This window comes from Melanostigma gelatinosum (assembly GCF_949748355.1).
Source record: "Melanostigma gelatinosum genome assembly, chromosome: 10".
Classification (NCBI taxonomy): Eukaryota; Metazoa; Chordata; class Actinopteri; order Perciformes; family Zoarcidae; genus Melanostigma; species Melanostigma gelatinosum.
This window is the reverse complement of record NC_136643.1, coordinates 11,762,280-11,786,131: the sequence shown is the minus strand read 5'-3', so window position 1 is coordinate 11,786,131 and position 23,852 is coordinate 11,762,280. Positions and strand designations below refer to the sequence as shown.

The window sequence follows — 23,852 nt, the reverse complement described above, 5'->3', positions numbered from 1 at the left end:
ACATAACATGTGCGCACACACAGAAACACACACTTTGTGCTTGGCATTTAAAACTGAATGCTGAACATACCCAAACTCTGAAATGACAGTCTCTGTCAAAAGTAGGGCTGTAGAATAACTCTGTATTGCATCAAAGCCTTCTACATTAACTCCACCATGTGTTGAGTTTTCCCTTCAGATGAAAGGTTATATGTATGAAATGGGAAAGTTCTGTCGCTATTACATCTTTAGCCCACCTAAAATCTCATGAGATAAACAAGGCTGCTTTAACTTTTCTGCTCTTAACTCGTCATATCTTGACATTTAAAATACGTCAATATGTTACAGCCAGCGTGATCCGATTAGCTTTGCTCATGCCTGCACCATCTTGGATTCCCAACCCAACCTCGCCCAAAGCCATAAGGATGCCAACCGGCTGCTATGAAGCAGTATCATCAAGTGCTAACTCCTGATATTCACATAACAGTAGTTGATGGAAAACACACTCATTTTGCATTTTCTTGTGCTGATTTTCTGAAAGAGTTGGTTTACAATTGCCCTATATTTGGATGGGTACTTGACCCCTGACTGTACTTTTTTGTAAAATAAAACATGTTGAGGGAAAAGCAGAGCAACAGTCTACCAAACGTCATTCATGGGATTCATGCATTGGGGACCAGGGCTGTTTGTATAAAATTGAATGACAACCTTAAAGTTGTTGAGATATTTCATTCGGGACCAAATTGGCGGACCGACAGACCGGCATTGCCATCCCTAGAGACATGCCGCTGGCAAAGCTCAAAATGGCAAATGGCAAAATGTAATTGTGTTCATAACTTTTTTAAATGATTAATAGAAGGTTTCAAGTAATTCGACAAATAAGGTTGTTTTCAATTTGGTTCATTTGAATACCACAACGCTGTGTTGTCGCCAAATATTTGTACACAGATTGACAGATAAACAGTTGGTTAAATTGAAACAAAAACAATGACAAAACAAATGGCAATTCCTCATAATCGAGTAACTATTAACGAGTCGTGGAGTGATTTATTGTGAGATAAAGCTCAATAATTGATGTTTCTTATGGTTGCTTCCTTTGGCTGTCGGTTCTTCACTGTACAGCTTGGATGGTATGTTGAGAGTTTGTCACTAGAAAGCTGTTTTCACATTTCTCTGCTCTGCTGTGAGTTTGAGACATGCACATATGGGCAAAATCGTTTTTTACATCGGAGCCAGTGTTGAAGCCAATCGTCACGGCACAAGAATCTTATCACACGAGCACAAGTGAAAACTTACTGTACACTCCGAACAAACTTTAATGATGTAGTGAAGACATTTGTGGAAAATCTAAAGCAAATTCAAAGCATGTTGTTTTTCTCACCATGTGTCTGGACGGGATCCTTATCTTGCTGTATGACATCATATTGCAATTAAGCATGCTCTTAAAAATGACCACAGTGCTTTTCCGAGACAAGATTGAAAAAGGGGAGATGATGCTGTTTCCCTTGGCAAGCTCATGTTTTTTGATGAGTCCGCAGAGTGATGACTGGTAGGAACAGGCAGTCCCGAGGATGTGATGGGATGTCAATAAGAGACTTGTTTTCTAATTGCATTTCCGAATAATGTTTTCACCGACAAGCGCGAAAACCTTTCACATTCCACGTGTCCCCAGACTCTCAACATCTCCTGCGTTTTGTGTTTGTCAGAAATGATTGAGCTCAACTGGGATGATGTGGTTGTTTTGGTGTTTAGATGTGCACGATTTCATCACACCAACTCCAACTTGTACGTAACGGAGCTGCCGTGAAAATGTCCACAATGAGTGATAGTTTTCATGAAGCTGAATAGATGTGATTTATTTTTCAACAATATACCGACATCTCAGCTTGCTTTCTTTACATGAAACCTCCAACTCGCTGTGCTTCCACCTGCGCAGGGCGAGAAAATCAAAACAAATGTGCGAAGTGCTTGATGGTTCGGCTCTGTCCAACTCATTTTTAAGAATACTATCTTGTGTGTAGTAACTTTTGATCTTACAGGAGGTTATGTGTGGGATTATTTCTAGACTTGCAACCTCACAGTGATGACAAGACTCCAGGAAGTCATTGTGGCCAAACAAACGAGATGCACAGTGACTGAGTGAACTTTAGAGGTGCTAGCAGGCAGATTTCTTTGAATTAAACGTTATTGGCTCGTACATATATGAACATTTTAGTTTAACCCATTCATGACTTGGGGTTCAATGTTTTGCACAAGGACACTTCGACATACGGACAGTAGTAGCAAGGGATTGAACCACCAACCCTGTGGTCAAATTCAAGCTGCTCTTCCCACTGACCCTGAGCCGCCCCGGGACAGAGCCAGGCTACATGTTTTCCTGCGTTGATGGCATGGAACTAGCCACTAGTTTTAGCCTGGGAACCAGACAAATCTGCAATAACAGATGCGTCTGGTCCCCCTCCGTTTTGGACAGATTCCCCCTGGACCTGAGCCGTGTTGGGCCAATCACAAGCATTTGTCTAATATGAGGCGTGTTTGAGATGAAGACCATGAAGAGGAGCGCCGTTGAGGCCTTTTTGAAAACCATCCCGATGGCTGCACCTGATGTAGAACTTTCTTTTGAAGCTGCTATTGCGACAGTATTGAAGGTATATTTTCGCTAAAAGAAGAACAAAAAAAAATCAACTGCACTTAAAGCTTTGCTTGAGAAGAAAGATGTGTTCAACACGAGTTGACAAAGGTTTAATATTCCAACTCTTAATATGCCAGTTCATCTCTGCACGCTGTACTTGGTTTACAGGCGTTATTTTTCCCACCCCAATGTGCTGCGATAAGTTATAGTTTGCTTTCACACCACAAACGAACAGCACCAGAGTCCACTCGGAGGCGGACTGAGACCCACCTTTTCATGTGGCCTCGACTTGATTGTTTGGTCCACAACCGGGTTCAGTAGTTCCAGACCAGCACAAAGAAACAGAGTTAACCGGGCAAACGGACCCGAGAAAGTTCTAACCGAACCAAACAGGTTGGATGCGAAAGCACCATAAGAGACACGTAAATCTAATTTCCATTAGGCGCTGTGACCAACTCTCAGCCAGCGGGAGGATGTCAATCACTCCGATTACATGGATTTGTTCCACACCCACGCATCCGTGAAGGCAGAAACGACACACAAAGATGTGCACCCGTAAAGAAACACACTCATGGAAACACTTAATCATGCTCTTGTGCTGTACAAGGCACACATTCAGTCAGCGGGGGGATATTTTTCACACCACATCTTGCCAAGTCTTGCAACGGCACATTTATTTGTGAACTTCAACAAATGACAATCTGATGGACTTGAATTTCTGAGTTTTTACCTGAAGAATATCAGATATATGTGAAGATATATCAGAAGAGAAAAAAATAATTTCAGACTATAATTACATGCCAAACATCACCTTGTTCCAGCTTCTTAAATGTCAGGATTTTAAAGTTGTTTTTGTCTTTTGAAACTATGATCGCTATGAAAAGCCAATGTGAGACCAAAAGTCAATGTTGGCTTATTTGTTAAGTATTCCGTAGTTAAGTAGTTATTTGAACCCAAACCACAATCTTTTCTTGAACTTAACCAAGTAGTTCTGTTGCCTTAACAGGTTCTGTACTGCAGGGGCGATCCCATGGTAAGCCACGTGAGAAGGACTCACTCTGATGTGAGTCTACTGCTGGAACAGATATTTCAGCGTGTTCTTCTTTTCTTCACGCAGTTCTCTTAAAAGCCTCTCTGAAGCCCACGGGCTCAATTTAACTTTCTTTGGCTTTCCTCGCCGGCCGTGATGCTTTTATCTGAAACTTACTGTACTCCTCTTTTAAAATCAGCCAATAAGCACTTTAATTACCCAGGTTTTTAGACGCGCATGTGTTTCTTCTGTTTGATGCCTGCGCCCCTTAACTCCTCCACATGCACACACGCTCACATCATTAGGACTGATTACAGTCTGCCTGGTCTGGGGTCTGTCTGTGTATGTTGCCATGTTATTCACCCTCAAGATCAGTTCAAGTCAACACCGTTGCTGTGAGTTAGCATGGGTTACAAACTGCTCTGGAACAATGCTCGATCATAATTATAGTAATATCAATGATACTGCTGTGGGGTTTGACAGCAGGAGAGAACCGATTTTAAAAAGCTGCTCCTCCTCCTCTTTAACTTGATAGTGTGAGGACTTATTCACCTCATTGTTCCGGTCCTGGTTAATATCCTTTCCCACCATCTGCTCAAACTTCAACCAACTTGACATCATAGCAGTTTGCTGGCCCAGGGGCTAGTGACAGAGTCACGCCAAATATCCGTCATGGCTCATTTCTGTGCGTCTTCCTCAACAGCAATGCAAACGCAGACGTTCAATTGCTCTCGAGCTTGCCGATTTAAACTGCAGCTGTAGTCGCACGCTGTAAATGTATCGGTGTTATGTCAAATAACTTAAGTGTTGTTTACAACTGTACACTGAAGTGTTCCTGGAATAAAGAGAGGGCTCCAGAGGGAGGTGAAGGTGTGTTTAACACAGGCGGAGGACGTGATTGGATATACTGTTCATAATAAAGATGTATGTGGAGTAGCAGTCAACCCTGCCCTCCATTTATCCAATGTATAATATTCTATCACTGTCAAAGACTTGCTGTTAACAAAAGAACATCTTGAATGGCTTACATGGTCTTTGTTTTGTGAATAGTCAATGGAACTATATAATGTGTGTGTGTGTGGGGGGGGGGGGGGTGAAACAAATCCATGGCAACATACTCCATCTGCTGATGATGTAACTCCAAAACAGCTACCAATGCAGGTGTAACACCGCCCACTGGGGTTTGTTGTGGTGGAAGACCAACAACAAAAGTGTCTGTGAGGGAGTTTTGGGGAGTGCTGCACTTGGATTAGAATAAGACAGCATGAGGCCTTCAACAATCTCCTGTGATTCCCAGGGAGCTCAGTGGAGACTTCCTCTCCAGGCAGCGGCTGCCGGCAGCATGACATTCCTAGTTTGCAATTGATCTGCGGGATAAACTAACAGCATGGGGGGAGATTTATAAACAGGGGGGAAAGGGAAATGCTGAATCTGTCTCACACAAAGAGACACATAGTATGTACTTTGCACAGTATGGTTACTTTGCATGTTTGCTACACAAACCAATAAGTATGACGATACAGTTAAGTGCCGCTGCACCACAACCTGTGCATGTGTGTGTGTAATGTACAAAGGCACAAAGGAGGTTCCTATTTTGTAGGTACAGCGTGTAGCCTTTGTAAGGCCCGGCTGTGCACAAATACCAAGCTAAGAGTGGCTGTTGAACTTTGAAAATGTCAGCCACTGCTCCTCACAGACAATACCGTCGGTTCATTCCTGGGTGTCCTCCTTCCCTGCTCGCCTTAAAACTTTCCTTGTGCTGAGAGTGACCTACTGGAATCTTTTGAAGCTGCGTCCGGCTCGAGGGCAGGGGGGGCGTGGCGGATACATGTCCTTAGTTCAAACACAAACACTCTTTCAAAAGGAACCTTGCCAGTTTTGCTCTGAAGACATGTGTTCCTCCGGTCACAGCTAGGGCATGTGAGAGAAAGGAGCAGAGTTGTTAGCGGAGTGGAGGGGACTCTGTGATCATCCTCAAAAGTAAAATGTAATGCAGTCGAGCTCACTCAAACATAGTTATTTTTGGGGCTGTACTTAAGTGCTATAGTTTACCTTCTATTCCCTGCTCTTGACTGTCGGGAGCTGTCCATGGTGCTGTCACATGCTAAGCAGGATTAATGAATACATGCCCCATACCAGTACAGTTTAACTTGCACTCCTGCTCATAACTCCTGCTGTGAAACAGGGCGAAGCGTCTCCTTCAGCCCCATCCCCGTCATGCCTTTCTCCCAGCGCTTCCCAAATCACATGCCTCGGAGCCAGACACAGCATTGGCTCTCCCACCAGGAGAGCGTCCTCAAACCGCACAGTTTTACAGTACGTGCTGCATGATGAGCCCCCCTCATCTGTGTGTTGTTGACATGTTGCTGTGTGGTTCCCCGAGAGGCATCAGCATGTGATTGCTGCGCCTTTTTGAGAATGCCACTTCAGAGGAATGCAAAATAAACATAGGCTGGAATATGCCAACAGTGCTCTATCTTTATGTTCACCTGCCATAATACATGCATAGTCCATGGATACTGAAGTGCTCCATATAATTCCCTTTCCACCAGCTCATTGACAGGTTTGAATGTCCAATCTCTCTAACAATGTGTAAGTGGTGCATGAAGTATCACCTTTGCTTTCCTGCCTGGATACTTGACCCTCTCTGTTGACCCAAAGAGATACTCCATCAATTCACAAAACAAAGACAACGTCGGCACCTCAGTGACAATCACTTCTTCTTCCACATATCGACTCACAGCAAACTGCAGTTGTTGACTCCTGACTTGTCTTCATACCCAGCAGCGGCTCTAAATAAAATAATAACTGTCAGCCTCCTCTCGCTTCCTTTTGCCTTATTTTCTCTCATGGACTCGCGGTCTCAAGGGGGGGTTGCAGGAAGCTCTTGAGTGCCCTCGTGTGTTCATTACTGTTTACTTTCAGATCAGTGTACAGTACGTGTGTGCTATTGGCATGCGCAAATCAAAGCTTTTTCTGACATGTTTCCCCTTGAAGGAGAAAAGGGAAGACATTGAGTGTTCAACTTACATATTCTCTCATGCAACCACTTTTTGACATGAATTTTGCGGTATATGTACAAAGAATTGTCAACGCAACAGCCAAATGACTGCTTCTGTTGATGTCCCTGACTTTGAAGGAGCAGACGTGTGGTACAATATCGTCAATATCACATCACTCCCAAGCCTTACAGGACAATCAAGCATGACACCACGTTGTCTCCTGTCTTTGCAGGAAGTGCTTTGAACCTGACTTGCCGGGCGTTTTTCGGCTACAGCGGTGAGGTCAGCCCGCTCATCTACTGGATGAAGGGAGAGAAGTTCATAGAGGACTTGGACGAAGAGAGAATCCAGGAAAGCGACATCAAGTAAGGAACACTGCTGGAATTGATTCCACGGGACATGGCGCTAATGAGGAATTAATAGCAGATGTAGATACATTCACTGGAAAATGCACGACACTGATGGTTTTTGCATGTTTTAGCTCATTAACTCCAAATTGCGTACACTAAACCAACCATTTTCCAGAGATTTATTTGCCGCTTTCCACGCAGCTGCTGGTTTCCATTTATTTTGCTATGGTGTGAACATCACACAGATACTTAAAATCATGTTTTAAGTAATTATTCATTCATTTTCTTTTTTGTCGGGGTGGAAATGCACTGGCAGGCAGGTGGAAACAGGATAGCTTGTGATATGCTGCACTGTGCCCAGTAACAATATGACTGCGTACATCACACACAAAGCAAGATAATCTATTGAAGTGAAGAGGGAACGCACATCCCCGGAATGGGAATTTGAGCTGCGACAGTAATACTATTTATTAACCGCATTATAAAGTGCATTTTTCAGACAGAAAACAATGAGTACAAGCTCAGAATTCTGAACATTGTGGCCTGAATATGGCTTTATACTGTACCCTTACATATACATACACTACAATTCTGGTGCCTGTGTATTGTATTGCAGTTTCATGTTGATAATTTGTCCCATGCCTCATTGTATTTACCAGCTATGCTGTTGAAAAGTCAGGCCACAAGATAAAAAAAACAAAAACCGCAGACCTGTACATTGGGAAAAGAAAACTGTGATTTATTTGTTGTTGTTTCTTGCGTTCAAACTTTGTTGTTCTGCATCTGACTCCACTCGGGGACTTTGGGGCGTCCTCGAGTTCCATAACAAACAGAGTTTTCAAACTATTCATTGTGTGCAGCTGCATTACCAGTTCTGACAACATCATATAAATATGAAACATGAATGCAGGTGGTGGTTAAGTTTCAGGCTGATGGTTTGCTTCTCTTGCTGTCCCTCCATTTCCAGAAGATAAAATATGTTGTGTGAATTCAACTTGGGAAATGGTAGTATTGTATTAAATATTATTAATGGGGGCAATACATGTCACGAAAACACAGATATTTGCTGAAACAAACATAAACCCGTCATAGAGGAAATCATCCATTGCCATATGGCATGCAGTTATCTTACTGCAGGGTTTGATTTGTTTTTTCTCTTGAGAGGAAAAGGTCGTCTGGAGTTTTGACAATAAATCTGGGAAGTTTTCATGTGAATTATATTGTGAATTATATTGTTATATTTTGTCTCCATTTAAGTTGGTTCATGGGAACCAATTGTTTTTTTCTCTCTCTGTCTAACCATTTCTTTCCATGGCCAATTTTTATTTTTTATGAGCTGCAGAAGAGGACGCTCATTTCCCACATACGTGTGTTCAGAAACATTTTGCACCCATAGGATGAATATGTTGAGTGAGAAACACACCTCACAAAAAGCAGTTTCTCCAACTTGCCCTCTCTTGCTGTCTCCTTTAAATTTAAGATTGTACAATTGGCCCAACAAGCCTGACTTTCAGAGCCCTAAGACATTTAAAACAAGCCCATTTCCATGTTTTTTTCCCCCTCCTAGTGTTGTAACACATTTAAAGAAGTCCATTCCCTGGTCAATGTGCATGTTTCCCATTAGGGCTGTTTGGAGAGGCTGCAGCTCTGGGGAGACAGCCCTGTCAGATGGTTAACAACTGCCATTTTTCACACCGCCGCCACTATCGCCATCTCCCTCGCTGCACCCACCTATAGCGGCTTGCAGATGGGCTGCGGGGAGCTGAGGGGGAGGGGAAGGGAGAGGGAGCCGACAGTAAAGGAATGGAAAGAGGAAGAAATATGGTAGAAGTCACTTAGCAGGAAAGTAAAGAAGACACATCCGTGATAGGGAGTTTGCTTGTGCACTGATATGAACATGCAACAGAAAGAAATCTCATGTTAAACCCCCAACGCCGCTCTCTTGTCTGTCTTATCTCTCTCTTCCTCTGTTTAGTCCCTGACACCAGGATTACCCCCGCTCACTGGCTGAGGAGTTATCTTTTTAATAAATCATCCCGATATCTCATGCAGCGGATCAATAATGTATTTGATCATCCACGCTCTGTTGCTGATGCTGCCACCCTGAGCTTTTCCACATCCAGCCTGTGCCCTGTGTTTTTTGCTTCCACAAAGTCTAAGGACAAGGGGCAAAGACAGGGAGCGATGGAGAGAAGGGATAGGAGATACTGAACATGAGCAAACGTGTGCTTACCCTGCAGCCAAGCTGTCTACCTTTTCGGATGATCCATTGGGCGACTTTCTAAGGGTCATCAGGCTGGCACCCACACACTTTAGCTTTATTACTAATGTATCAGTAGCCAGGCTTGAGCTAAGAGACGAGCGCTTATACCACAGGCACAGAGTTTCTGCAGGCATTTATTGACCCAACTCCGAGCCTATTGATTCAGAGCAGTTCATTTCTACGGTCGCCCGAGCCCATAAATTCTCATTTGCCCCACTGGGACAGGGCTTATTGTTGTTATCACAGCACGGATGACTGCACATTAGTATAGCATGCAGAGATTAATAAATTAGCAGAGCAAATCTGGCTCAGCATAATAAAGAAGGTGATCGATATTGTTGTTGACCCAATTCAGTTGGTTGTTGTTTTGCAGTTGTACCTGAAATCGCATGCAAAAGGAACGAATAAGTTGCAAACGCAGAGGATTTGCTCGTGAGGAAGGGAGAGAAAATACTGGAGGGAAAAAGTGCCTGCAGCGGCCATAGTTGAAAATGTGTTCACAATTTACTCATTTGGCTAACTTAATACCGATAAGCTCAATCACCCGAGGAAACGTATTTGAAGAGTTTTACAATTGAGCATCTTAGTCCATCTGATTCACCACTGTAGGAACATCTTGCATCGTGAAGCATCGTTCAGTTTCGCTCTTCCAGTCCAGCTGTTTGTACTGTAAGTGTGTCATGGGCTGTCATTCACCTCCCATCCCTATCGGTGCGCATCACCTGGACCTTGTTGTCCATCCGCTCGAACTTTAGGGTCCCTCATCGTCGCCTTTTGAGACTCCGGTTGAACAGCGGTGGTCATTATCCATCAGGTTGTATGGCAGCGAGCTCCGTTGCCTCGAATAATGTGATAATGTGAAACTGGATGCTTCAAAGTGCCCACCACTCCCTGGAGAGACGTGAATTATTCCCTGTGCCTACTTCTCCCAGCACCCCAGGCCCCCCGAACCCCATTGCACAACAAACTCAGCTGAAAATACAAATATCATCAGCACTCTCCACGCAAAGCCCATGATACACTTTCAATTACTGATGCCAAATCTCCCCAACAAGCCGTCCTTATGTGCAGTTTATCGGCTGGAAGGCGAGAGAGAAGAGAGAAGCTTGAGAGTCATTACACCCCTACACACTCAAGCACACACTCACACACACACACACTTTCCTCATCCCACTCCGCCTTCTCAACACAGCCCGTATTAATACAGTCGAGACACACACACACGGAGGAGATCTCTTTCTCATTTACACATTGTTTCCTCCAATGTGTAATTTGTGTTGAGGGTGCTGCAAAGGTGGGCTAAGTAGTGTATCCACGGTATGAGGGAGCATTATCTCCCCATTCTCTCCTCCATCAGGCTCAACCAGCCCAGCGGGGGACACTCATTTACTTTATGGAATATTACTTTCTCTCTGTTACCATGGCAGCCGCTATGAAAAGATTTTCTTCTGATCGCCATTATTTGATTCTCCCCCACCAACCCATCCCCCCCCGCATACGCCGAGGGAGAGCCCTTATTGATTTTCATTTCTCATATGTTTTGAGTGCAGAGAGAAGAGATGAACGTACCTGAAAGTACTTACAGTAACACAAAAGGCTCTTCATCACGATAGAGTTGTACAGAAACACGCTGCTCACGGGCATTTCTGGGATCGCTGCACTCTGGATCACAACTCTTTTCGCCCCGACACGTTCACGCCATCACATCCCTTTGCACTGATTACATGTTCTTGTACATTAGCACAGAAAGCCTCCTCTCATTTCCAAAATGACTGCTGCAGAGATGAAGTGCTCAGTTCGTTTTTGTGTTTGTCTTGCAGGATCGTCAAGGAGCATCTTGGCGAGCAGGAAGTGGCCATTTCCTTGACCATTGACTCCTTGGAGGAGGAGGACCTGGGGAATTATTCCTGTTATGTGGAAAATGGCAACGGCCGTCGCCAAGCTACCATCCAGCTCTTCAGACGGGGTAAGTTTCCCACTGAAGCCTTGAAGAGTGTTAACCCCTCAACATCCAGTTTTTTCATTTCATTTCCTTGAAAGTGGCTTTAAGGTTTGAAAAATGCACCTAATCCCTTCCTTTCTGACACTATCATACATATTCATGAAAGCTATATGATGAATGAAGTATTCAAACCCTTGCTGCTCCGTTTTCGAGATGTCTTTTGCATTATTTCAAACAAATTCCCCCAAATGTCAGCCTTACATATTTAGTATCTTCAGAATAAAGTTCTGTGTGTTGTGAACAAAACTTGGCTGCGCAGAAGTCGCTGCTTCATTGAAGTTAAAGGGGTTAATGCAGCACGAATCAGTATTTCTATTGTAATCATGTGAAAGGGTTCACTAGCAACAAACCCACAAAGCGTTTGCACCTGACTGCAGTTTCCCTCCACTCTGCCGAACGTTTTAGCGTCTTTCAGCTGATTGTTTTCAGTGGTAGAAGCTTCAATAAACCCACGGTACACTACCTGCCCAGCACCACATACCAGACAGACAAAGTTAGAACCAGATATTTTGCTCAAGACTTGGTGGAGACCACACAGAGGTAAAAGGAGAGAAGATATTGGACTGGTGGCCCAAGACACAAACCCAAATGAACGCTAATGTTGCTCTGTATCTGAGAGATCTGTAAGTGAGCAATGCTTGCCATATCTGCTTTATACGGTCATGGTACGGTATAACGGTGCTCTGTTTTACAGCTTATTTGCTGTCCCCAAGCAGCCAACGAATCAGGTTTAAAGCTTTCAGCTGTTCACGGAATATAAACCCAACCGATTCTTTGAGATGACCTTACAGCACTGTTTTCAACAGCATCCTTTTGTCTGTCCTTTGTTGGTCCATTTTTCTTCTTCCTATCTGTGCTTGAGCAGCTCCAGCTGGTTGCGCCGTCCCTCTCTATGTGTGCTCCAGCAGCTCTGTAGCTATTTTGACTCTCTAGCATGACTTGTTGAAGCTCTTTTCACGCACTGGTTGTCAGCCTGCAAAGAGAGGTAATTTGATGGCTGTTTAAACAGCAAATTGGTCCTCAGCTTTTCCCAACAGGCCAATAAGTTCAGCATACAATTACATTGTCAGTCTTTATCTGTCTGTCTCTCCGCTTTAATCTCTGTCTCTGTGACCGTCTTTTGTAGATGGCCCAATTCCTTTTGAGTGGTATTTGTAGATTCCAGACAGCTTGATTTAACTCTCCCTGTCAAAGCAGCATTTCCAAGGAGAGGGATGCTAAGAAAGACTTCAAGTCAAGCTCTCTCTCCCACTCCTCTCTCTCTCTCTCTCTCTCTCTCTTTCTCACACATTATTCTGATGTTTATTTCATGTTTCCCCTCCCAGAATGCATCACTCATAAACCCTGCAGCAGGTATGTGAACGTCTCTGTGGGCTGCCTTCCCTTCTTCATCGGGAGGAGGAGAGAGATGGGAAGAGAGAAGGCAGAATGGACGTCGTGGTGAATGATTGTTCGTTAAAAGCATTAAAGTTTTGAGGAAATTGGGCCAAAATAATACCGCTGTCTTTCTGAGATAGTAGTTGTTGTTCATTAAAAATAAAAAAAACATCAAGGGTAATGTGCTGGCTGATACAGATAATCTATCTTTACAAGTTAAAGGACAAGTTTGACATTTGGGGAAATACCCTTATATGCCTTCTCGAAACTACCGCCAGCAGCAGGTGCAAAGATGTTATTATACGGTGGGATGGAGAGGAGATAATAGAGAAGAGAAATGAATGGGAGAGAAAAGAGGGGGTAGGAGAAGCAAGAAGAGGTATGATGGAGAGGGGAGTGAGTGAGATGAGTAGACTGAAGCCTTTTGTTTTGAAAATCCCCCCACCCATGTCCAGAATTGTCACAAGTCCCACTGTGGACTACAGCCAAAGTGCAGAGCTGTGTCATCGCTGCGCTGCTCTAAAGAAATGAACTCAATTTCTCATCATCCGGCTTATTTTAGTTTTTTCCCTCCATGTGTCTCCCAGTACTGTGCCCTCTCATTCTTCCCAAAATCATTATGAGCCTCGCGTCTCTTCCCCCTGAAGAGTGATGCTGCTTTGCACTGAAAATACTGATGGTTATCCAGCAAATGTAAATGTGTCCTATAAGTGCCTCATCCTGTGAGTTTAACAGGGGAACGGGGCAGAAAGAAATGACCTGTGAGTCCATACCGCTGCAGAAATAAGACCTCAATTGCCTGTTTTTGTGTATGCATAAGGGGTATGTGTATTCCCTATTCCGCGCCATGATTGTCTCCCCCATTTAAAATATCTTCTGGTCCGTGTGTCGTCCTCAGCCGAGCTCATGTACACCGTGGAGCTGGCAGGAGGGCTGGGAGTGATCCTGCTGCTGCTCATCTTCCTCATCTCCCTCTACAAATGCCACAAGATCGAGCTGATGCTTTTCTACAGGAGGCACTTTGGCAGCGAGGATGTGGATGGAGGTAAAGACGGCACAAAGCATCACAAACCAATCCTCGCTCTGTTTCTGACTGAAGACGTACAATTTGCTCTTACCTTCTTTTTTTTTCACCAGGCCTTTCTTTTCCAAATTCCGATGTTGCACGAGTATGGATGACCGTGGATGTGCCTGTGTGGGTTTGTTTGCATGGATGTGAATAGATCCCGTTTCTTTACCCATGTGCATAAGATGTATTGTGTGTGTGTGTGTGTGTGTGTGTGTGTGTGTGTGCGTGTGTGTGTGTGTGTGTGTGTGTGTGTGTGTGTGTGTGTGTGTGTGTGTGTGGTCAGAGCCTCTATCCATAACAGACTCCCTGGTTGATACAAATGTCTTCTCCTATCTCAGTGACAGGAGCCCATTTCCTGTCTCTCTCTCTCTCTCTCTCAACTGTTGGTGTAGAGATTGTGTGTGCATTGCCTGCATAGGGAAGAGAGGAGACAGATTTTCAATTTGTTGCCCATTTAAAAAGAGATCAGTCTCAATATGTCATGGAATGATGCCCGCCCTCTGCTGTCGAAGGCCAGATAGTGGGACATGGGGACTGGGCAGTTCTCGAAGCTCCTTCCCTGAGAGACAAATAGGGAGCGCGCACAGCCTGAAATTTGAGGGCAACTTTTCTCTACAGATTATAGTTAACTTTTGCTTCAGTTAACAATTTGTCTGTTTGTGTCCCGGTATATTCCCTTTTGTTTTCGCTTTGTATTTTGACTCTGTCTGCTTTCTTTTTCGGAAAATTCCGGAAAGACTGAACTCGTTTTTTAATGGTTGGATTGTTTCTACAGTGGCTTGAATTATCTATGACACGCTGTTTTGTTGACTCAAAACTTCCACATGATTAAGTCATACCGTCAGGGAACCGCAGATACAAGCGGTTTTAGATTTTTCCAAGTTTGCTAGGTGGTTCATTTGAGGTTGGTTGCTAATTTGAAGGCGTCGTTTGATGTGTGGATCCTGTCGAGCGCAGCCCTGGCCTTTCCAGTAAGTTTCAAAGCTACGTGTGCTCCTCAAAGAGTTTGTGAAAAAGCCCCTTTTCCCTTTCTGGCTGGCCCACAATCCAGTTTCTTCCGAGCATAATGACTAGGACTCACTGAACATGTCACAAGGAGGGCTTTTATTCCCATCGTCTAGTTTCTTCCCACTGTCTTCTGGGAAATCATTTTGAGGTTGGGAATAGGATATTGCCTGAGTCTTCATTTGGGTATTTTTGTATCTACTCCAATTTATTGTTCATATACACTATGGCCAAAGATATATGGACACCCCAGACCAAATGCTCTTGTGTAATTTTGGTGGGTGGCTGTTTTTCTTCTTTCTTTTTTTATCTTGGCCACTTTTGTTCCAATGATGGATGCTAAAGCATGGTTTGGAGAAGTATTTGTTCCTGTTCCAGAGAAGAGCGAGATCAAGGAAGAAATGGTGAATTTGACGAACCGGAACTTTGAGACATTTTATAACTTTATCACTTGTTATTCCCATCAGTGATCGACTTCACAAATACTTCAGTGGCTGAATGGGAGCAAATGCCTGAATCTAGGTTCTGTGGAAAGCACTCCCAGCAGAGCAGAGACTGTTATACCAGCGTTTTGCAAAAAACACCGATATGAACTGGTTTAGTGACTGATGACATGAAGTGCAAACACAATCATCATTTTGTCTTAAAGTTTGTATGCTGAAGTTTTACTGTGGTTTGAAGTCGGACTCCAGCCTACATTATTTTGACACTACTACAGCACATTCAATATTTGATAATAGTTTATTTTACAACGCAACAACGCTTTCAATGTAATTAATAAATATATTACAGTGTTGCGATGCTTTGATAAACGAACCGTGTCATTAATAACTCATTTAATACAGACATTTTCATTTTGTTTGCTATGCAAATGAGATTTTGATCCCAAAATGAGTAGCACAGTGTTTTGTGTTTCGGGTTTTATAATTGAAGTTGAGCAAAAGCAAATGTGAAATGCTGCAATGCCTGCATGGATTTGGAATGAGATGGTTGTAATCAAATATGGGTGTACTGTTCAGGTGTCCTCGTACTTTTCCGCATCTTGTGTGTGTGTGTGTGTGTGTACACACGTTTTTCATTGTGCCACGAGGATTCCAGGGATATTGTGCCTTTTTGAGCTGGATGTCAATACATTTGGATGCACCTTCTTCATGAGCCGCTCCCTGTCGTTTCTCTCCGTGTTTCAGAAAACAAAGACTACGATGCGTACCTGTCCTACACCAAAGTGGACCCTGACCAGTGGAGTCAGGAGACCAGGGAGGAGGAGCGCTTTGCCCTGGAGATCCTCCCCGATGTCCTGGAGAAACATTACGGCTACAAACTCTTCATCCCAGATCGAGACCTCATCCCAACAGGAAGTAAGTCTGTATATATACGTGGTTCCACACATATGTCCATGCGTCATAATTGTATAGGAGTGTGAGGTGCATTTACAAAAGGAAAGGTTCAACAAAATGAGGGAAGAGAAGTATTGGATGTTGAGGATTTATGTGAGGAAGAGGATGAAGGTGGAGGAGGAAGTTGTATGATGGGACGGATATATTGAAGGCTGGCAGAAGAGTCAACTGACTTAAACGGACTGAAATGCAGGAGATGATCAGCAACTGAGGACTTGATTGGTTTGAGCTGATTTGTCCGGTTTGGCTGCTGTGGAAGCTGCACCAATGCTGGAATAGTGTAAAGATATGCCAGTAATGCGGAGGACTTGGTAAAAATGCGTGTAAAACGAAGAATCTAGTGGCCATTCTCCCTGTTTCAGTGAGACAGAGTCTTGAAGTGAGGCTTTGGTGGCATACCTGGAACTGATGTATTTGGTCAGTGGCTCGTATGAGCTGAGACAGGAGGGCGGATGAAGCTCCCAGCTGGTTTTACTTCTCCAGATTGTGAATGCCAGAGAGTCAGAAGTATAAATGGCAATGGTCAGATTGACTGGGGGTGAAGAGAAGGATTATAGGGAGCGCCTCAGGAAGCCAACAAGGACGTGTATTTAAAATAGAGTCGGCGATGCCTGGAGAACGGATGCAGAGGCTGAGAAGGTCGGAAGTGAGTGGCAAAGCGTTCTCCTGTGAGAAAAAAAGGAGATTCTTGGAAAACAGGTCTGGATGTTGGAGGAGCAGAATTAATGATGTCTAGGAGGCTGGAGAACGTGATCTTTAAGATTCCTACAACTGCTGTGTCATCGCACAGAATGAGTATGGACTCCCCTAGACCATCGGTGTCTCCAAACATTGCCAGCTGTGACAGTTCATGGACTGCAGACAAAGGAGAGCTGGTAAGCCGTCCACTCCAACCTCCAGGCCGCTCTCACTGCTCTCTGGAGGTTGTGGCAGATATGGAAAGAGTCAAGAATGACAGGACTGAAATGTCTGGAGGAGAATCTCTTTCAGACAGGTCATTGAATCATACAGATCGATCTACAGTTTGAGATCCATGCTGAGTTGATCCTTTGGTGTGATATAAATTAGCATTGTGGATGTGTTAGGAAGGGTTAACCAGGGATAAGTAGTCTGGATAGGTGTTTAGAGCTGTGGTTGATGGTCCTTCACTGGTTAACTTCATTGGTCTAAAGTGTTTGTTGTGTGTGGTCCGTCTGTTTTGTTATTCACTGTCACTGTCTTGTGTTTCAATGTTTTGTGCTTTGTGGGCAGATCCAAGCAGAGTACATTCACACTCACAAATGATTCGTCGATGATTATTCCAAATTTCCAAATAAGAGAAGAAGGAAATCAAATACTGTTGACCAATTTTCCTGTGTCCTCTCTAATCTCTCTGGTTAAAACATCCTAGTATTCCACACTGGCTAGTCTCATAGTCTCATATTGCGTTCTACAGTCATGGGAATATGGTATACAGAGTGTACCAGGAGCTGATATATTGAACAAATTCATCATCCTCCCTGGTTTTCATCCATGCATTAATAAATCCATGAAAATTCTGTCTGAACATAATTCTCATGCGTGCTAACTCTGCTTAGTAGTCCGTCTATGCCCAGTGTGCTCTAGTTAGTAGTAACGCTGTGTGTTTGTACTGTAGGCTTCATGTGGAACAGATAAAACGCAAACACGTCCTAGTTGGACCAGATAGAATTAAACATCAGTGGGAAAATGTGTGAAGGCTCCGAGCCCCCGCCGCCTCTTTCCTTTAATCAAAAGAAGATTGCTGCCGGCATCAGTGCCAAGAAAACTCATTGTAGATGAATGTCCAATCAGGGAAACATAGTATATGATTAATCATATGTGAAATTAAAAAAAAAAGATGAATGCGAGGAGAAGCGGCCGCTTTTCACAACTGTGTTGAGCATGTTTCTGTGTCTTTGTACTGTGTTCTGCCTGTGACCTAAATGTCAAAATGTTTATGTTTAGGTCTCACCAATGAGCATTACCAGGACGAAACGCGACTCTTTGGAGGTACTCGCCCTCAGTCTTCTCCTCTTCTATCAGCTGCTGTCATTTACTTGCCTCCTAGGACGGCGACTCAGCCTAATCCTATAGACTGTGTGCAGCTTTATCAATCATGCCCCCCCCCCCCATCGAGAGCCATTTAATGCAGCGCTTAGCGTTGTCTGTGGGTCTGCCCTCCAGAGTATTGATTACAATACACAGAATAATACTTTACACTGCACCAGAATAAAAGACATCTTCAACTGAGCAAAGACCTGGCTTTTAGATGTGCACACACACACACATACATTTTCCCTTTGTCTTTCTCCACACACAGCCACAGACTAAGTGAGCTGTTATTTGAGCAGGTACTGGAGGGGGACGGCAAAATAGCCAGCTGTCATTGTCTGGTGTTTTATGTCTGATGCTGTATGTTCATCCTTGTGTCACAGTCCTGTCCTCATTAAATCGTATCTTTAGCTCAAAACATACTGAATGTACATTCCTCTGCTATTTTGCTGCTCCCATGTCTTATGCATCTTTCTCTCTCTCTCTCTCTCTCTCTCTCTCTCTCTCTCTCCTGTTGCTTCCTGCAGCCTACATAGAGGACGTTGCACGCTGTGTGGACCAGAGCAAGCGCCTCATTATAGTTATGACACCCAACTACGTGGTGCGGCGAGGCTGGAGCATCTTTGAGCTGGAGACGCGGCTTCGCAACATGCTGGTGACCGGCGAGATCAAAGTCATCCTGATCGAGTGCGCCGAGTTGCGCGGCATCATGAACTACCAGGAGATGGAGGCTCTCAAGCATACCATTAAGACCCTCACTGTCATCAAGTGGCGCGGCCCCAAGAGCAACAAGCTCAACTCCAAGTTCTGGAAGCAGCTGCAGTACGAGATGCCGTTCAGGCGCACAGAGCCCATGCTCACCCACGAGCCGGCGCTGGACGTCAGCGAGCAGGGCCCCTTCGGAGAGCTGCAGACCGTCTCCGCCATCTCCATGGCAGCGGCCACCTCCACCGCCATGGCGACCGCCCACCCCGAGCTGCGCTCCACTTTCCACAACACCTACCACACCACCATGAGGCAGAAACACTACTACCGCAGCTACGAGTATGACTTGCCCCCAGGAGGGACCCTGCCACCTCTCTCCTCTCTGGGGAACCAGCACACCTACTGCAACATCCCACTGACACTGCTGAACGGACAGAGGCCCCCCGGGAAGAGCCGAGAGCACAGCCTGGAGGAGGCGCACGCCAACAACGCCATGCTCCCCCTGCTGCCGAGAGAAACCAGCATCTCCAGTGTCATCTGGTAGTGATGAAGAGGCTCAGCGTCGGCTGTGGGAGGATCAGTCCGAGCCAGACATGACGAGGCTCAGTCTGGTGGCTCTTAGGAACACAGTTTATGGTCGTGATTACGGCGTAAGTGTTTTGGATCCATTCGGTTCCAACCGTTGTGAACTGGCAGTAAGTGATGGCGATACAGCAGGTTTTTCGGACATAGTTTCCCTTGTTTTGTTTTGTTTTTTCAAGTGGACAGCGCCTCTGTTTACAGAGGATGTTTTCTCTGTGGAACTACAGGAGACGTGATGAAAACACTGTTTCATCTGGAAGCGAGATACGGACTTGCGAGAACTCCGCATTAAAGAACCAACACTCTATGGCAATTGTGCATACACATACATACACAGATGTGCATACACACAAACAAAAGGAAAACAGGGTCTTGTACATATGTTTCAATTTATTTGTAGCATCAGTGTTTTCCTGTTTTGTTCTTTCGTTTCTTTTATTCCGCCATGTTTGTTGCCTTCTCTACCGTAGGACTTTGCTTTAACTTGTGACACAGAGTTGTATATTTTTTATTGTTTTCTCTTTTTAGTTTGTTTTCTACTCTGATTTCAATGCGCTTGTTTTTGGAAAGCCAGTAAGTCATGTACCTGCGCTGTTGTGTTTTATTTTTCTTTGTTTTTTGAATCTTTGTGTAGTTTAAGAGAACATTTTTAACACTTTTTTGGAATTGCCTGGACATTTCAGGAGCTTCGTGGAGCTGAAACTTCTTTTTGTTTGCCTGTAAAAGGTGTATCTAGTAAAAGGAAACTCTTTTAAAAAATCATAGAATATGCAAAAAGAAGGAGGAGCTGGCAAAAAAATTGACCTTCCTGCGGGACTGAAAAGGGGGAGCGATTGGGGGGCAGCGCTAGTCCGCTCCGATCAGATAGACCGGCGGATCTCTCTCGAAAGCTTCATATTTTCTATTGAAACAAACAGCCTTGCTGTTTTAGAGTGATCGTGAAATGCCTCACCTTAAAAGGAAATCTGTAGATTATTTTAAAAAAGAATTCTATTTTTGTAACACAAAAGAGTTTGCTTGAGAAGTCACACTAATTTGCATTTCATCGACCGTAGAAAGGAGGATTTGTGTATCAGTGTTTTGCTGGTTTTGTACACTTGCAATGTGGTTCCTGGTTTGTTTAAGGGGTTAAAGGTGGCTTTTCAATCCCACATGAAAAAAAAAATCTCCTCGACTGTTCTAGATTCAAAAGCAAAGCATTTTCAATGTTTTGCTTTTTTAAAACAATATTATTCCCATCCTGATAATTACTTTGGTTCATATGGATAGTTCATGTTTAAGGAAAGAAAAGAATACATTTGTGTTTTGACAGACTTTTTAAATATATTTGAAGGTGTGATTTTTGAGTATGCATAGCAAATAGATATGTATTCGATATATAATATAGATATTTATATAAATATATAAACACGATTTTCACTCTGGAAGAAATGTCTATCTTTATAGAAACATTCATAATCAGTTGCCCTTACTTTCTCACTGCACATTAAAAACATTGATTTCCTGTTTTTCTTTTGTGTCCGACTTCGACCACATGTTGGCAGAAATTTATAACCTCTGCCTCACGTACTGATTGCACACCCACAAACACACGTTAATAGTCCGATTCATGGCATGTCCATCACTCTCTATGGCTCTATGAGTAATGAGTGGAACAGAGTTTGTCGGGGAAGATGTACAAGCATCAGCGTCTCCAGATACTGTTAGAAAGTAAACCTGCCAGCTGCTCTTACAGTGGACAACACTACAAGACTAAAGTAGTGCTAGACAGCCAGAAAGCAGTGTGTGCATCTGCACATTCTGATTATCTACGCAAATGACGACAGGTTATAACCTTGTTGGCATGTTTCCAATGGAAGACCAAAATGAGTTAATCAAATCAACACCTTCTTTTCACAAAAAGTACAAAACTCCCTTCATGATTCCCCACAGTGTTTCAGAATCCCCAGACAAACCTATTGTGAAATGTGCTTTTGCAAACGATGAGTCATGAGGGCTTTACGAAAGAGTAGGGAGGAGCTACTGTCCAGATGTTTGGACTCTTTGTGTTCCTGACCTCCAGTGATTGTCACATTACATCATACAACACTGACAAGCATTATCATTTCCAGCAGAATGTCAATGCAGAGTGCAAATGAGAAAGGTCAACAAGTAGACATGTAATGACGGAGGTCACAGTTTGAAGAGGGCGTCTCTGAGGCCTTGTAGTCTCCAACCCTCACCATGCAATGGCAATTTCCCCGATAGGACATCCCCCTTGCTCTCTCCCCACGGTTCCTGTCTATCTTTCCTGTCAGATAAAGCTTTAAAAAAAGAAAAGTGCTGATAAAAGAAACATGTTGGCTTAGAGCCAAGGAGCTGACTTTTTCTGGGCAAGCTAAACACAATGGTGGCGCAGTGCTGCCAAGCAGTGCCATCTCCTGGGGATTCACACTACCTACAAGGAGGTGTTTGTGATAGAACACTGGTAAACACAGAGACAGAAAGCAGATTCACTGATTCTCTGTCAACCCCAGGAGAGAACAGAGAAAAGAGAAACTGGGGCAGAGGAAAAAAAAGACAGGGAGAGAGGAAAGGAGAAAGTGAGTGAAAGACAGAGTGTCACCATAAAAGACAGGCTATAGGACATTTTAGTTGGTGCCAGGGAGCACAAGGCTGGAAAGCGCCGATGGTTTCAGACTATACAAGCGCAAAAAAAAAAAACAGCTATAACTGTATCAATGAAAACAAGTGAACCACAACCACTGGAGGCCTAATACAGAAACCAACAGTTGGAAGCATGCACGCAAGCAAGCACACACAACATGTTGTCGACCACAAGTAGAGATGGCGACTGTTGCGTGTTGGCAGCCTCCTACCAGACAGCTCGAGTTTGATTCGGAGACACGATTAACAGACTCTTTATCACCTAGAGCAATTAAGGACTTAATTGGAGAGAAAATAGGTCCTGTCGAGAGGGAACATCCAGAGGAGATAGACAGAAATCAGCAGAGGGGCAAGTAACAAATTATATTTACTCTTGTTATGGAAATCTTTTTTTGTGTAAATCAGTCATTTGACTTTTATGCATTTTGTTTTCTCAATACTTGTAGGCCCTACTACTTGGAATACATAATAAAGGAGTCAAATCAGAAGCTGCTGGGGTGTCTGCAGTTGCAGGAGAGCAGAGCTGAGCTTCACAGAGGTGACCCTCTGGGGGGAAACAACATGTTCCTTCACTGGCAGTGTCAGGAGGTGTGTGGAGGGGGCACCTGTGCCAGACTTAGCAGTTAATGAACAGTAAAACGATGCAGTATAATAAAGAAATAGTGTATTGTGGATTAAGGTTAAAAAAGGTTGTACCTTAATTAATCACTGGTTTAATGCACCACCCAGGGGACACGCCAAGTGATCTAAATCAAACGCACCCACGTGTTGCGTGAACTTTAGGTTCACTGGGTTCACTGCATAGATTGTGTGGCCCGATATCAATCTCCACACTCGCAGGCTTTGAGGCGCGTTCCTACAAAGTCCCTGAGGGTTTAGGGTTACTGTCAAATCCTCGAGTTTTTGAGGGCTCTCTCTCTCTCGCAGACATTTTGAGCCCTTTATGAACACTTTCTGTAAATCCGCATTTCTGCAGACTTTTTCCCCAAGGGAATTACCCACAATTCATAGCAATGTGAAGTTACCAGTACACGGGGCTGAAGACGTAAAAAAAAGGTCTGGCATATTACATATTACATTTACACAGAAATATTAAGGATTAAAGATGGTATATGTGACAGCAGAGGATTTCCAAGCAGATATGTTACACAACTGGTTTGTTAAAAAAAAACCTGTTTATTTCGTTATTGAAGCGATTTTGACAAAAACAAGTCATTTGACAATTACCTATCATCTCGTGAGGCAATTACCTATCATCTCGTGAGGCAAGCCTGACATCACCATCTTGACAGAAGTGATCATATTTGGACGCCGGAGGAGTGACGTAGAGACGCCATATATACGGCTCTGGTTGGGTAGTGGGGCTGTGTATTGGCAAGCACCTCACGATACGTATCGCGATACACGTGTCACATCCTGAATGTTTTACTGTGGCTTGACAAAGCTTGCAAACGGCACTTGTTTCATCAAAGTCATTACTCCCTGATTTGTTTTCGAAACCAACGTGCACCCAAAGGTCACGGGCCTTAGCTTAGCAGGAACTAGCCAGTGACATCTACAGGATATATATGTCGATACTAGGCATGGAAATATCGACACACTATCGCGGACAAAATGTGCACGACAGTCAGCTGCATCAATATTCTAGCACAGCCCTATTGTGACAGCGACCTGTCAATCACAAGGTAGCCCCGCCCCAAAGCATACTCCGCTTTATGTTCTATTTGATTCAAAATGGAGCATCATTTATGAACATCATGC

The 23,852-nt window shown here is 43.9% G+C and overlaps 1 protein-coding gene across 1 annotated transcript in view; it reads left to right on the top strand.

Moving 5' to 3' along the window:
* The window catches only part of il1rapl1a (interleukin 1 receptor accessory protein-like 1a), a 142,693-nt gene extending 123,233 nt beyond the window's left edge, over positions 1 to 19,460 (top strand). Inside the window, exons 7-11 of the mRNA XM_079276787.1 lie at positions 6,876 to 7,008; positions 11,077 to 11,222; positions 13,534 to 13,680; positions 15,897 to 16,067; positions 18,686 to 19,460. Of these exons, the coding sequence (XP_079132913.1) occupies positions 6,876 to 7,008; positions 11,077 to 11,222; positions 13,534 to 13,680; positions 15,897 to 16,067; positions 18,686 to 19,407 (1,319 nt within the window). The 3' untranslated portion in view covers positions 19,408 to 19,460. The remainder of the gene's footprint in view (positions 1 to 6,875; positions 7,009 to 11,076; positions 11,223 to 13,533; positions 13,681 to 15,896; positions 16,068 to 18,685) is intronic.
* The last annotated feature ends 4,392 nt before the right edge of the window (positions 19,461 to 23,852 follow it).